Source organism: Bacillus rossius, chromosome 17 (assembly GCF_032445375.1).
Source record: "Bacillus rossius redtenbacheri isolate Brsri chromosome 17, Brsri_v3, whole genome shotgun sequence".
Lineage (NCBI taxonomy): Eukaryota > Metazoa > Arthropoda > Insecta > Phasmatodea > Bacillidae > Bacillus > Bacillus rossius.
The window spans coordinates 39779757-39795756 of NC_086344.1; the positions used below are offsets into that span (position 1 = coordinate 39779757).

At 38.5% G+C, this 16000-nt stretch overlaps 1 protein-coding gene across 1 annotated transcript in view; it reads left to right on the plus strand.

Annotated features, from left to right (window-relative positions):
- Positions 1–16000, plus strand: part of LOC134540975 (C-Jun-amino-terminal kinase-interacting protein 4) — a 90082-nt gene that overhangs the window by 16510 nt on the left and 57572 nt on the right. Inside the window, 8 exon segments of the mRNA XM_063384072.1 lie at positions 1996–2104; positions 2769–2886; positions 3521–3612; positions 4300–4335; positions 8829–8846; positions 10647–10704; positions 10914–10970; positions 13278–13425. Of these exon segments, the coding sequence (XP_063240142.1) occupies positions 1996–2104; positions 2769–2886; positions 3521–3612; positions 4300–4335; positions 8829–8846; positions 10647–10704; positions 10914–10970; positions 13278–13425 (636 nt within the window).

Below are 16000 nucleotides of genomic sequence, written 5' to 3' on the forward strand. Positions count from 1 at the left end.
AGAATCTTCATTTATTTTAATTTCATAATGTACTGTCTCTTTCATCGTCTGCCACAATCTATTTTATGGCAAAGCCCGGTTCCGAGCGTGGTGACTTGGAATAACTCAGCAGTGAGGGTGACAGAATTGTGCCTTCTGTTCTGGCGGCTTGATTCTGCGATGGTTTGCAGATGTCCTCTGCAGGGTGAGGGAGGTGAAGCTAGGACACAACTCTCGACCCTGGGTGCAGGGAGGAAGTGGTTCTGCTGCGGAGAAGTCTCAGGAATCGAACAGGAATCGAACCTAGGATAGACCCACCTCGCAGGACGTACATATAGCTTGTAGTTAATTGATGTGTAGTAGGTCATAATACATTCCATGGACGAGTGTGCTTCCATGACAGGTAACTTTATCAGTTATTTTTTTAGCTAAACCGCTTAATATTTTTCCATAATTTTGGAGGAAAAAATTGGTAAATGGTGGCTAGCCCAGGGTTCGTACACCTCCATAATATGTATCCTTAAAAATGCCATAATTTTTTGTAAATGATTTGGGCCCTTTATAGATCTTAAATTTCACTAAGGATACTTAAAAACTCTTTAATAAAGACTGATAAGTGTCATGTAATGGATAAATGCAGGTATTTTAATGTTTTTTGGTTTCCAACTTGGCAGCAACAAATGCCTTGTGGAATGTCGGGCCACATGATTAGATTTTACATATAAAATATGTTTTGTATTTGTTTTTCATAGTTGGTATGTATCTCACCTTCAAACGAAAAATGTGTGTTTTATTGTCTTACTTTGAACTTATAAGTTAAAGATAATTGGTGGCCATAGTAAATGGTAGGGGTATAAAATCAGATACACTGTTTGGGTTAGATGAGTTCCAGAGATAAGTCTGTACAATAAGCGCTTAACCGTAAGAATCGAACCAGCAAACTAGATTATTTTTTGTGCATTAACTATTTAAAATTGTTATTTTCTTGGGGCACTTTTGTAATATTGCAAATGTTTTTCTACCTCTTGATAGTGATGAAGACGATGAAGTAAAAGGTATCTTAAAAACTCCTTAATTTTTGATTGTCCAAGAGGATATGAACTGTGTAGCCTTGTGCTTCGCCAAACAGAGTGTAATATTATACGTAGAAAACATAAATGCAGGGTTCTACAAACCCCGGACGCCAGTCCCCATGACACCCAACTCTTCGTGCCGGCGACTAACTTCTGCCAAGACACCAACTTATTACTGCTCAGAGGTTTTGAAAACATCAGTCAGTTTTGTTATTACAAAATCTTGTACAGGAATGACTGGGTTCAAGAAACTGGAATGGTATTTAAATTGCAATAATTTAACTCTTAATTACTGATGTTGTACGAGTTTCTACAAATGTAGTACCGTTTAGTACTTGAATGCCCAAATAAAATCTAAAAGTAGAACTGTGGTACAACCACTTGTAACCAAAACAAAGGGGGCAGAGGTGGTGTTGGGTAACGAAAATTTGGGGTTAAGTTTATAATTAATGTTTGAAAGATTTAGGTCAATTAAAGTAATGCTTTTTAATTTTTTACCAATACTTTCTAACAAAATACACACTAAAGTTTAGAAAATACATGTATAACCTATTTTCAGTGACATTTAAATACAGTAGTGCATTTTTTTTTTTTTTTTTTTTTTTTTACTGTTTAGAAAAGCTTTTCTATCATCTTCTGCTTTTCTTTTGTGCCGTGTTTTTGAGCAGCAATGACACGTGGTTTCACGAGAAACACGTCGGCCGGCCTAGCTTCGTCGACGTTGGTCGTTTCCGTCGATAGGATTTTGGCGATTGGAGGTTTTACTGTGCTCGCAGAAGTGCATAGTTTTTCCTTGCTGGCTGCTGCTAGAATTTTTTTCCCTTGCTCCTGAACTTCCAAATATTTGGCAGTGGCGTGGCGTGATGAAAGACAGAAGTGCACTGGTCCTCGGAGGGCGGCGGCGGTGTGTCCCGAGCGTGCACGTGCCTGCGTGTGCTCGCAGGAGATGCAGGGGGGGCCGGACGACGACTCCGCCCCGCGGCACATCGAGACGTCCGACAAGGGCCAGCTGACGGACGCCGTCCCCATAGAGCACCGCGGCACCGTCACCAGTGAGTCCCCCCTCGCTGAACTACAGCTGTGGTTGGGACGAGTGTTGGAACAACTAAGTTTTCGAAACTTTTTTTTTAAATTTGTCGAAATTCATGAAGCAAACACAAGCAGGAACTGTACTACTGTACTATTCTTGAAACGTTATATGCTGGAAATAAATACGTTGTCCTTATGGGGAAATTTTTTTTGGACTTTTAAAATATCATGTTATAATCGGGAACATTATGTTCTACTGTATACGTCAGAAATAATTTTCATTAGTACAATATTAAAAAAAAAAAAAATTAAGTTTTTTTGGAAAATTTTTGTGTATATTAAATTAAAGTATTTTTTATATTCATAATTTTTCAGTGGATGCCTAAGGCATCTTACTACTAAATAGTATAAAATAATCTAAATTAAATTTAAAAAAATGAAACACTATATATGTATCATGTATTTGTTATGTAAACATTTTATTGTTTTTTACCATACATAACTAGTAGACCTTAATTATCAAGATTAGCCTTTAATAATACAAGTAGAGTGAAATGACCGGCCAGCAAACAAACAAAGCAAGCACTTGATACCTGGTGCTCGGCTGAGAGCTGAATGCGGGAACAGTCCTGGTCACGAGCCAGCATCGCAGTGTGTAACGTGCTTGTCGCTCTGTTGCCCCGGCAGAGGGAGGCTGGGTGGACGGCTTCAGCCCCGGCACCAAGGACTCCACCCCCGACCTGGAGGACGTGGAGGGTCTGCCCTCCACCATCGTGTCCCCCATCGGCCGCAGCAAGACCAAGAAGTCAGTAGCCTCGACAGCCTCGCACTCTGGAGCAGCGGTTCCCAGTTTCTTCCCACTTTTCTTTTGGCCTCGAAGGAAGTTATTCGACAGTAATTGTGCCTGCTTCGTGTGACACTCGTACTGACTCACGGAACCCCCGAGGTTCCGCGGAACTCCTTCTGGGAACCGCTGCTCTGGAGCAGTGTTTCGCAACCACTGCCGTGAGGTTTTGGTAAAGAAAGAAACCATCTCAATGAAAGTTCAGGAAAAAAAGAATTGTCAGGGAAATTATAATAATTGAAAAGACACGTGTTAAGAAATATTCTTAAGTTACATAATTTTTGAATAATACACTTTTTTTTTATGAATGAAGACAATATATAAAAAATACAAAAATACAACATCAAAATCTCCTGCTTTAAAAACAAAATTGACCTATAATAAAGCTATGAAATCTTTATCCTTGTTAATTAATCTTGAAAGAGGAGCTTTAACATTGGTGTTGGGATGTTATGAATGAAACAAAGTGTTTGTAGGTATCCAGAGTGAAGTATATGAGGTATGTAAGCAGTAGAAGGCGGAGAAGCAGGGGCGAGTGTGGGTCAGTCAGCTCCGTGCCGGCGGAGAGCAGGGCGTGAGCGAGCGCTGTGTGCAGGGAGCAGCGGAGCGGGAACACCCTGTACCAGGAGCTGAGCTTCCAGGACGCGGAGGCGCTGGGCGAGATAGACGACGGCGCCGACATCACGGGTGAGTCGGCACGCTGACCGCCCGCTTGAGAAATATTACTGTGTGTATTGTTTGCATATGCAGAGTATGTGTTCAGCAGACACCGTTTTGAAGCCATGATACTCTCACAGAACCTTTGAAAAATATTTTATATATTTTTGTACATTATATATTGTTTCCTGGTTATTCTTATTTTTTACAGATACTGTCTTTAAGAGAATTATTATTTTTCTTCATTGCATTCTACACATTGCATTAATTGGTTCCCGGTATGCAACAAATTATACAACAATTGTAGGACCTTAATATTAATTTGTATTCTTTAAAAAACGGTTATCTGGCCCGTGTTTCAAAATGATATCTGGGCTTCGAAAAAGACTGGACTGTGTGTTAAAAGTGTACCACACTCGAAATTATTGATTACTAAATACAGGCATGTAGCAGTCATCTACTTGAATCAAGTTCAACTGATTATTCCTAATTATGATCAACAGCCACTGGAAAAAATATCTCTGTCTCTAGTGACTTATTTATAATGGTGTGTGTTTTCTACAAAGGTATTTGTTTCAGCATGGTGGTACTAGTTGTCAGAATTGTGAGGGTGTTTATGCTGAGTCAGTGTATTGGAATGAATGGGTATGCGCAGTGTGCGTTCATGCCGTGCTAAGTCTTGTGCGTGTGCAGTGAGCGATGTGTGCTGTGTTGCAGGCAGCTGGGTCCATCCGGGAGAGTATGCCTCGTCAGGTAAGAACCACTTCACCGCATGACCGCATGGAGGCTTCAGAATAACTATCCTCAAATTAATATCTCATTATTATTATACCTAAGATTATACGGTGTTATAAAAAAAAGCTTATTTTGTCATTAAAAATAGTGGATTTCCTCCTTATTGTGATTAATAATCAAAACCCGTGAAATATCAAGCACAATTACGGTGGTTAACTGCTTTAACAATTTGTGGTAAGACACTTAAAATGTGTACACTAAGAAATCAATCATAACCTATATTAAAGTAGACAAAATCAGGTAACTGTGGTAAATTTTGCTGCATTTTGTGTTTTGCCTTGCATTTTGGTATTATGCGTAATTTTAACCTGCATTTCGATGTTTGGCGGTGTGTTGACTTCAGGTTTGCTTTTATTTCTGTATATTGTTATTCACCATATGCTCTTGCCTCAAATTGTTAGGTAAAGTTCCTCTCAGTGCCCTGGCTGACGACACATTTTTCCGGCCATTCTTCTTGACGTAAGTGTGTAACGGTGTAAGTTAAACTTGTTTAATATTTTACAGCATTGCAAGAATTAATACACTTACTTATGTCCTGTAACCCTTGTGCCAGTCCTCGAAAACATGAAATAATGGAGATATTAACCATTCGCTGATTCTGGACATGTACTTCAATTATTTTCTTTATACAACCAAAAAAACACTGACTTCAGTGGCAAAAATTTTTTTTTTGAAGTTTTGAGAGACTTGTGTTGTAATGGTGAATATCATTGTAATGATTTTCCGTTTAGAAACAGTCATTTGTAACTAAATTATGTAAAATTAATTTGACTGCATTCGACAGTGCTTATATTATTTGCTGGCTTTTTGAACGTAACTATTTGCTTCCTGCATTCAGGTGAGTTCAGACACGTAAACACTGGAACTACTGATGTATTATTTTTTTTTCTCAGTAAAGTGACTACATGTACAGTAGAGCCTGTTGTGTTTTACAACCTCTTCCTTTCCTCAGTTTGATTAGACATACTTATGCTACTCCTGCCATTTTTCTATCGTTCTAGTAATATTTACATTGTGTCCAAAGTATCATGAGAACCTTGTGCTCTGCTTGTGTGAGTCCCTATTCCCTCCTGTCATTTCAACTTCTCACCACTAGAACATCCTTTGACTGCCGTGATCTGCTTCACTTGTCTTGTCCCGCGTCTGCGTCTACGTCTGTAGTTCTGCTCTCTACAGTTCTACTCTTCGCTGCATTAACACTGCTTTAAAACATGTCCCAATAGTCTTGTCAATTTTTTGATCCTAACGTTTCCACGCAATTCTTATTTGACTCAGTGCATCTTTGTTTGTTGCCTTATCTGTCCAACAGATCAACATTTGCTTGTAATACTTAGTTCTGGAACACAGACACTGTCGGAGCCAGGGGTGAATCTAGTCTTCCTTCACCCAGGGCAGAAATTGTGATAAGCGCATCCCTCCCCGCTTCCTACCTCATCATTGAATATTCTACCATTGTACACTGTCTAGTCCTGTAGTTCTGTGAGTCCATCGTAAACATACAAGATGATTCTGACCGAATGGCTATATCCACCAATGATTAGAAAATGTCTTTTTGATATTTGATCTTTAATGCACATTTCGTATGCTTACTTTACATTTTTAGTGTCATTTGGAAAGAAATATCCTTTGATAACGAATATTGTACCAAATCATCTGCCAAACCTTAAAATCACAGTGTGGCATATTATTATAGAACACTACAACATACAAACAATGAGGTATCAGGGGTCTTTTATTACAAAAGGTGTAAATAAAATAAATTTGGTTTGAATGTTCACAATTATTGTCAAATAACTTTCTTTGAAGGAATTGGGGTTCTGCCAAAAGAAAGTCGATCATAGGGTTCTCTAGCCGAACAAAATTGGGAACTGTTGGTCTAGTATTTCTTTGCTCTCTGTGACCTGGACACAAACTCACTAGACACTGAAAGATAAAGATCTTCACAGAAAACTTGAGTAGTATTAGTATGTATTGTATAATTATTTTTTCTATTCACCTTTTATTTCACATTTTTTTTTCTCTACAAAATAATTTGTTGGCCCATTCTGCATCCGATTCTAGTCCAGCGCTTGGGGAAAGCTGCCCCCCCTCCCCCTTACGGGGGTCTTATCACTTCATGGCAGTGGTAATGATTAGGCTGTGCGAACCCCAATTTTTCGATTCTTTTAAAATACCCACCCAAAAACAATTTTTGAAGTTTTCGGTTTCGGTTCAGGGTATTTTTCGTACTTTTCTGTAACTTCTTACATCACGTTCTGAGATGTTTATTCTGCAGGAGAAAACATTCTTTCAATGTCTCCAGCATCTCGTGTAAAATGTGTTATTGAGTATATTTATCTTGGGGGAGAGAGAGAACCAGAGATGCCTACTTAGTTCCATCAATTTTCAGACCATAATTTCGTTAAGTTAAATTTGGTCTTTCTAAAGCATAATATTTTAAAATAGTATTCCTGGAGTTTATAACAATTGGCTGCTATAAACATTTTTCCATGCAATCTCTGCATTAACAAAAACAAATTTTAATCAATAACACAAAAAGTTGTTAGGGCACAAAAACTGTTCAAACCAATATAGCGTCTTTCAGTGTGTCTCATATATTGGTAGGACTGTTGTTTGCCGGTTGGAATGCTAAGATTTCTGGCCATTTATATGTTGAGAACCAACTACAATGCAAACAAAGTGGGCAAGCGAAAAATATTGCATTACAAAACAAAGCAAGTTAAAACTGAACACTTAAAACAACATATTACATAAATTAAATAACTAGTGCTAAAAAATACTGAACCACGAAATGAGAATGTATCTTTGCCATCAGGATTTTGATGCCAGCATCTATTGGTTTACCTATTTCAAGGTGTGAGGTTAGCTTAAAAATTCGTAAACAAAATAAAGTTATGGGCTAGTACTTGTACTCCTCTATTCTGTGTTTTGAATTGTTTTTCATAACCAAATAATGACCGAGCAAAAATTATTCATATATGTATATTTAGTGTAGAACTCAGATTTCTTTTTTCCTTTATTAGAACTGAAATCAGAACAGGGTTCTTAATGTAAAACCGAACCAGAACCGAACCGACCAATAAAAACCAGAACCGCACAGCCCCAGTAACGAATAATTCCCGTGGTATTTTACAGTGTTTGAGGTCGGATCTAAGTATGTACATCTGAATTGTCAGGTGTTCCCACCGGTGCGGTACAGTATTATGACAGTTATGTAACTACACATTTTCCTGAGCTGACTACGCAACTGTGTGATGTAAACTTGTTGCTAACTTTGTGCTCACCTTTGTATAACTTGAGCATCGCTGCAACATCGTGTGTGTGCTACTCACCGGCCTTTCTCGTCTCCACCCGTGATGTGTGTGGTGGGAGTCAACACAGCCGACACTCACTGAGCTTTGGATTGTGTGTGTGTGTTCAGTAACGTTCTCAATCTTTTACCCAAAATTCTTTGGTCCACTTTTTTTTATTCCAAATTTTTTTCTTTCCTTAGTTTGTGATTTTATTATTTTATAACAGGTATATATCTAACCTAGATTCAAGGTTGCCTTAAGTATTCAAGGTCTCTTTATTGGTGTCATGTTTTGGAGACAGTCTTATATACTTTGTATTATGTTGGAATGGTCTTATAGTTTATAGTCTATTTCATTTTGTATTCTAGGTGCTTTTGTATTGAAAGTCGTCCAGTATTCTTTGTTCATCTTAGTATTTGATGTCCCGAATTCAAAGTTATATTTAAATGTAAGGTTATTCTAAATGGGGAACATGTGTTGGGTATTTAATTAAAAACACTATGAGGGCTTGTTTTAGGGTTTATTAAACTATGTTTATGCCACCTAAATATGGTCTTTGCACAAAAATGTCTGTGAAAAATGTCACAACGTGGAAATCACGTGGCTACCATTGGGTTTTGTTTACTGATTCAAGGCCATGTGTACATAGCATGTTGCCAGATATATTTTTTTCAGATCAAAGAAATGGAACTATTTGTGTGTTTGGGTGTTCACTTATCATGAACATAAAAGTTTCTTAAATAATTACAGTTTTGGTTAAAAAATTGTAAATGTTTCCAATTTCATTATAGTGACTTAAAGTTTAGATTATTTAATTTTTAAGAAAGTTTGGTGTTATAAAAGCATCATATCACATATTAGAATTTAGTATTTAAGTTTTAATAGGTTAAGGTTCTTCAAATTGTTAGAACAGTGCTTAAGTCTTATTTATTGACCAAAAATGAATCAAAAACTAGTCCCAATTTTTTTTTGGATTGATTTTTGTGGATCTAAGAATTTTTGTTACAGGATTGTGAACATTTTGTTCCTTGAGTCTACTAATCGCCTTCTTTTACGTTTGAGTTTTGTCTTGTTTTTATTAACACTGCTAACACGCTTCTCTCTTCTTGTTTGTTCCTTGCTTCTTGGCTGATCCTGGACGATATTGCGCGTGTGCAGTTAACGACAACTTTTTCGGTAAGCACCGCCTTATTTTGTTGTTTTCATGCGCAATCTTTCTGTGGCAGACTGACAGCAGAGTTTTGGCTTCCTCCTCGTTAGCACGCAATGCAGAGTGCTTACTGATTAGGTTTCTGTTGTTTTAAGAACACTGCGCTGCATGTTCGATAGTTAATTTGCTGCTGGCCTGCTGATTTTTAAGAGGATTGATTTTTATCGAGTATGACTGAAACAGTTTTACACTGTGCCAATAACTGTTACTGAAGAGCATATTCAAACACAACTGCTTACCACAGCTCCTTGGCTTCTGGGTTCATTTGATAACCTAGAAGAGGTCAGTGACTCTGGCCCTGAAGCTTACGATCTAGACAACTGCACAACTATTGCTTTACATTGACAAACTAAGAAAGTGTCAGCAGTATTCATTGCTCAGTACCACTTTTAAGTTTGCAAAGTATTTGTAAAATTAATCTTTATTTTTAAGAGAGATAAATTTTAATTCTTTTTAGAGTGTGTAGTTATTTTATTGTTGATTTTCTTCCAGTTGTGTTTAGTTTAAATTATCTATCAGGAGAAAATGAATACTGTTTTCTTGAAAGCGTGCTTAAGGGGCCCACCTAGTCAGGGGTGTATCTGTGTCAGCGAGGCGGGATGATAAGTGTGACGCTCGCTGGTGCTTCTAGCGCGGTGTTGCCTCTGAACTGGCGTCAGTCTTCTCGTGCATAAAGCAACTGCATGATTTGAGAGATAACAGATAACCATAACATTATATGGCTTTCAAGAATCTGTATTGGGTGTTTCATGCCTAAAATTTATTAGGATAATCTGAGTTTTAGCCATTTTGACTATTCTAAAAATACCATTAAAATGAAATGCGAAATCAGAATTGTTCGTCTGCTCTCAGAGTATTCTTAAATGTTTTTTGTGTGGCTTTTAAATTGCGTGTTTTTTTCTGAAGCTCTGAGCACTGTGTGTGTGGCCGGGTAGGTGGACCCCTAAGAGCTGGAATTGAGTGGGTTTAAGAACTTTATGCCTGTTAAGGTACTACTTTTTTGGAATGAATTGTTTCGATATGAGGCTTTGGTTGAAATAGTGTGTATTTTAACTGGTAATCAGTGCAGAAGTGGAGAGAGTAGCTGCGGCATGTCGCTGTCGCCCAGCTACACGGGTGTCATGGTCGGACTGTTCGCTCCTACCGGGATGGCTCGGGTTGGAATCCCGATGGGTGGGGTGTCTTGCGCAAACCCAGTCGCTCCGGCTAAAGGCTGACCGCACTGCAGCCAACTTACATCGTAACTGTAGCGCAGTCGCAGATTCACAGTGTGGTCAAATGTTATAGCTTAGGATGCCACTGTTTGTATGTGTTTTGTCACATGTGAACTCGACATGTGGCATTTTTCATCCCTGGATATAACAGTCATCCCGCGCTGCTAGCTACACCACTTTAACATGATGTAATACCATTCTTTCCAGTGCTTAAGAGAAGAATAATTTTATGAATGTTTTAAGAGCTTAAAGCATCTACTCGTATTATGTGATGGTACATACTTATTATGGTTAGACAGATAAATACTGAAATGTTTATAGTGCCCTGGTTTGCAAGGTTGCATGTAGATTATGTTTTAAAAAAGGCAAGTTTGTAGTCGATATGCAATACATTTTTTTGATAAAACCATTTTCCATTTTGTAAAATGTAGGTTCATATAGAATAGTAAAGTCTAGGCTACAAGTTTGTAGATCAAGGGTAAAATTTAAAATAAAAAAAAACAACTAACTTTTAAGCCCTGTAATTGTAACTTGTTTTTTTTTCCAATGCAGGAATGGGCAAGGAAGTTGAAAATCTGATTTTGGAAAACAACGAACTCCTAGCGACAAAGTAAGTGTTCAAGTTTTTTTATTGTATAAAATAGTAAATGGATTATAATCAACTTACCATATATAGTGTAGTAGTGTTGGATGAGTTTTAAGTGTTTCACATTCTTCAATGTGTTAAAGCACATAGTTGTGCTTGATATGGTTTCCTGTGTATAAATTGTAATATTTTTGTTTGATATGTTGAGAATGATATAATTTTACTGGTTGCAGGAATGCGCTGAATGTTGTCAAGGATGACCTGATAGTGAAAGTGGATGAGCTGACAAGGTGAGTGTCTTACCAAGCTCATCTGTACATTATCTTTGAAAAATTTGTGCAATCTGTGCTCATCTCTACAGTAAAACCCTCTTAAGAGAACCCCACTTAATAAGTAGTTCTGTACTGATACCAGTTTATTAGTTTGAATACGAATACCAAATTATTCTCGAACACAAATATTGAATTCAAATGATAAGAATGAGGATTAGAAAACAATTTTTTCATATCATTTAATTACTTCTGAAAGATTAGACAAATGATACTAAAGCGAAAGATTGATTAATATAAATAAGTAAGCTACAATATTTATATGAGAAATGTTTTTGAAATATTGAAATTATGAAACTCAGCTTGTGACTGTTCATTTATAATCCGTTGAAACTATGACTTTACTTCTTTCAATGACCAGCGAAATGGAGTGCCCATGATTTGTGGTGTTGTAGTTCATTTTTGTTGATTATTATTCATTTTTTCCCACTTCTGGTGAATGTGACGAAATGAATAAAATTAATATATATATTTTTTCAAGTTTGATATGACAAATATGTCGTGTGTTGAATCGTTCACGTGATTATTCCGTTACTGTTTAGCGAGATAGAAGTGGGGAAAAAAAAAACTTTAAATACTTCTTGCATCTTTATAATGTTGTTTATTGTTCATATTTTTGATTATGAAGTCCCATTAAAACATCAAAAAGGGTATTTATGTAGCACCAATGACTTAATCTCAACAGCGAACGTTGTTATACGATAAACTCACAATGTATGCTTTGTCAGATATTCGTAAGCAAACGCATATTCGTTATTTCAAAGTGTTAGTATTCGAGGTTGAATCAAATAAGAATAGTTTATTATTAGTATTAGTATTAAAAAATTTTAATGTTCACTCAGGCCTAATGATAGGTTATAAATGTGAGCACTAGACCTGTAAGTACATACAGTTTTACACTTTTAATAAAATTTCCCTGCTAATAAGTGTAATTCTCAATTCATCAAGTACCTAGAGGAACTTCTTAACAGGGATTTGCTGTAATTAGAATACAATAGTGAATAGTGGACAGGAACTGTCTCCTCACTCTCTTGACTTGATTCAGGCTTCGAGAGCTGCTCTCCCCTCAGGAAACATGCTGGATGCAGCTGTAGCTCCAGCAACTCTGGCTTGTAACTGAACACAGCATTGATCAAAAAATCTCAAACTGTAAACTTATTTATTGCAGGCAAGTAGCATACATATTGCTGAGAAAAATAAGTTGAACATATTTTCTTCCACTTTATTAACAGGTAATATCTTCATTTAAAAAAAAAAAATAAAGTGTCTTCTGGCCGTCCGCGTGATGAGGTCAGAAGGTCTAGTGCGTACGAGACGGGGTGTGGACAGGGTAAGACACGCGGGGAGGTGATGCAGTAGTTGACTGCCTGCCCATCGGGGGAGCCAGGGGTAGGAGACACAGCTCGGCCACTGCTCCCTCCTGTTCTCTCCCTCGCTTCGACTCGCGAGCAGGGCCGTGAGAGTAGTCGCTCTGACTCGGCGGGTCCCGGGAGGAGTCCCAGCAGCGGAGGAGAGGCGTCTGCCGCCTGCCTTGTATACCAACTACCAAGTGCATGCGCTCCCCCTTTGATCTCCCCCCACTTCGGTCTTTCAACGATCGTAGGTTTTCTTCAGTAATGCCGAGGAGCATTGGCGTAGCTGCGTTCATAAAGTTGGGGGGGGGGGGGGGCGGACAAATAATGATTTTGATGTCATGTAAACCCTTTCCCCTCTTACTAAGACGGGGGGTCCGGTGGGTCCTCCACGGGAAAAATTTTGATTTTAAAAGTGCAAAATAGCGCTTTTCAAGCAGGGTTTTGTATCCAACCATCGGATACATCGATGTTAAAATTATTATTGTTTCCTTAAGATAAAATTTGAGAGTGAAGAAATTACAAATAAAGTTGGGCAGAGTTAAAATTATTATTGTTTCCTTAAGATAAAATTTGATGAGTGAAGAAATTACAAATAAAGTTGGGCAGAATAATATTATAACATAAAAATAATCACGGTCTAGAAAGTTGGGGTGGGGGGGGGGGGACAGTCCCCTCCACCCAAAAAGTTCAGGGGGACACGTCCCCCCCTGTCCCCCCCGGTTCCTACGCCTCTGCCGAGGAGAGAACGGATTCTGTCGCAATCACCGCACTATTGTGAATTAGCAATTCCTCTTATCACAGACTGGAAATACGTACGTATGTTGTAAAGCATGTGAAGTATGTGTCTTGGCTGTCCTGCGAGAGTGTGCCGGGCGGGCGCGAGTGACGGGAGCGTGTGTGTGTGGGGCCGCAGCGAGCAGGAGATCCTGCGCGAGGACATCAAGTCCCTGCACTCGCTGAGGACGCGGCTGCAGGACAAGGTGCAGGAGCTGGAGGAGGAGCTGCGACGGGTGCGCGAGGAGGCCGACAAGTCCAGCCGGGCGGCCAGGTCGGACGACGAGGTCAGCTGGCCCTCTGTATGTACGCCTGCGCACCGCTACCTCTACACCTCTCTACCTCTCTACCTCTCCACGCTCGCCGGGGTGTCCACATCATTCTAGTCAGGGAGAGCTGCAGTGGCGGCTGGATTTTCTTTATATTTACTTTGAACAATTGCAAGTTTTGAAATTTATTTTAAAAAAATAAAAAAAAAAATACTGAAAGGAAAGCAAAAGCAGGGTGTCCGTCGACCTGGAAAACCTGGGAAACCTGAAAAAGTCAGGGAATTTTGGTGGTCAGGGAAAAGTCAGGGAAAAGTCAGGGAAAATTGTGAAAGTTCTGGAAATGACCAAAACCACTAACCACTTGCTTATCATGAAGGTTTTTCTCAAAGATTTACAGAATACATTTTTTAGTTTTACTATTTTACAAATCAATTCATATTTAAACTAATGTTTTCCTTTGCGTATCTGGACTTGCGACATACAAGCGTGCTGCTTTCATGAAGTCTATAAATACCTACCGTATGTATGACATGCATACCGTATTTTGATGATAATACCCCACGCAACGTTAGGAAGGGGGCAGATAATACCATAGATTGTAAACTTGTAAGCTACTGTTCATAGTTAGTCTACCTAATATATTGCTACTGTACCATATTTTGGGTTACAACATACCATACTTTTGGCGGTTCTCGAGTGTAGTTACCGAAGCTGGCCGAACCGACCACCGGCGCCATTACTGCAGTTTCTTCCATTTGTTTACACGTTTCGTCAGTTCTCTCAGATTGTCAAACATAATTTTCTTTGAAAGATACGAATATTATTTTGGAAATTTTTGTACTCTAATAATAGCCAAAATACTTACGAATTTTAGTGCTGTGATCTTAGGAAGTTATAAAATGTAGCATATTTCTTTACACTGTAGCAATGTGCATACAAACGTACGCTTTGTTTATTGCGAATCTTTCGCGGTCTTTCTGCTAGATTTTACTGGAGCTGCGACTAGGCCTCTACATTTCGGTGAATAATGTCTAAATTCAAGAAAACATTGTTCAATCCGACATGGCTACTTGACCCAGCATTTAGTTGGTGCGCGGAAGTGCTGGACGATAAATTAAATTTTTTTTGTATATTATGCAAGACTGTCGTTTCCCTCAGTAATATGGGCGAACAAGCTCTTTCAAGCCACATGAAAGGCCAAAAACACCAACGTGCAAATAATGCAGTGAATTCTTCCAAGTCAGTTGGTATTTTTTTCAAATCGGTTACTGCTGTGTCTAAAGTTACCACAAGCAAATTCGATGGACAAGTTGCTGATGGACAAGCCTCTAATGAACAACTTCATTCGTCAGGTAACGTCAAATCATCTCAAAGCTCTTTGTCACATAATAGTGATTTGCCTAGTGGATCCCAGTCTGTGAGTTCTCGAGGTGTTGAACAATATTTCAGGAAAGACCAGAAATTTTGTGGTGATTGAATGCCATTATGCAGCATTCTTCTCTTAGGTCTGCTGCCAATAGTGTATCTTTATTCAAAATAATGTTTCCAGATAGTGAAATAGCTGCAGGAATGCAATTACAGAAAACCAAATTAGCATACACAATTGTGTCAGGCCTTGCTCTTTACTTTCAAAAGGAAATGTTAAATAATGTTGTTGACTGTCATCATATTGTTCTTGCTTTTGATGAAAGTTTAAAGTTTAAACAAAGTTGCTCAAATGCAACAAATGGATATTTACGTCAGATTCTGGGACAAGGAAAAGGAAGCTGTTGCTACACGATATTACAACTCTGCATTTCTGGGCCACACAATTGCAAATGATTTGTTACTTTCATTTAAGAAATCTCTGAAAGATATCAATCTGAATTTTTCTGAAAAAATTTTCATTTTTGTCTGGAAAACCTGGAAAAGTCAGGGAATTTTTCTATCCTGGTTTGCTGGACACCCTGAAAAGGAAAAGTAATGGAAAAAATTTTATGACAGGTTTTTTTGTGGACACCCTCCGTACGAGACTGGGCCTTGTGCTTCTTGTAAAATTTGTTTTTTTGTCTTCCGGTTTTTTCAGGCATTTAAAATAACCTGGAAACCATTCATAGAGGTGTATTTGAATGTATTAACAGTTCGCAGTGTATATATCTTTGCCAGAAAAATAACACAAATTTTTTGCAGAACCCTACTGATAGGAGGGCCATCCAAATATAAACTGGAATTTGGTTCATTTTGACTCGAGTAGTGACTGACGTGAGCCGGGGAATCGGGGGCGGGAGAATGGAGAGGGGACCCTCACGCTCACGTCTGTCGTTTCAGTCTCTCCACGAGTGGACAAAAATAACAGCGTCAGTTGTGCAGCCCGTAGTTATTCGTTTTCTAGACAATGAAGTTCAAGTATTCAATTGAGCCCAGAAGTTATTAAATGGTCGTAATAAAGTGGAAAATCAAAGCCATCAGGTTGCGGAAGGTCCACTGAAGGAGGCATTAAGAAGGGAAATATTTGAAGACGACGCTGCGGTCGAACAGCAGGTGCTTAGTTGTCTACTGGAGCAACCATTTGATTTTTTTCATGAAGAGATCAAAAAGCTTCTTATCCGATGGA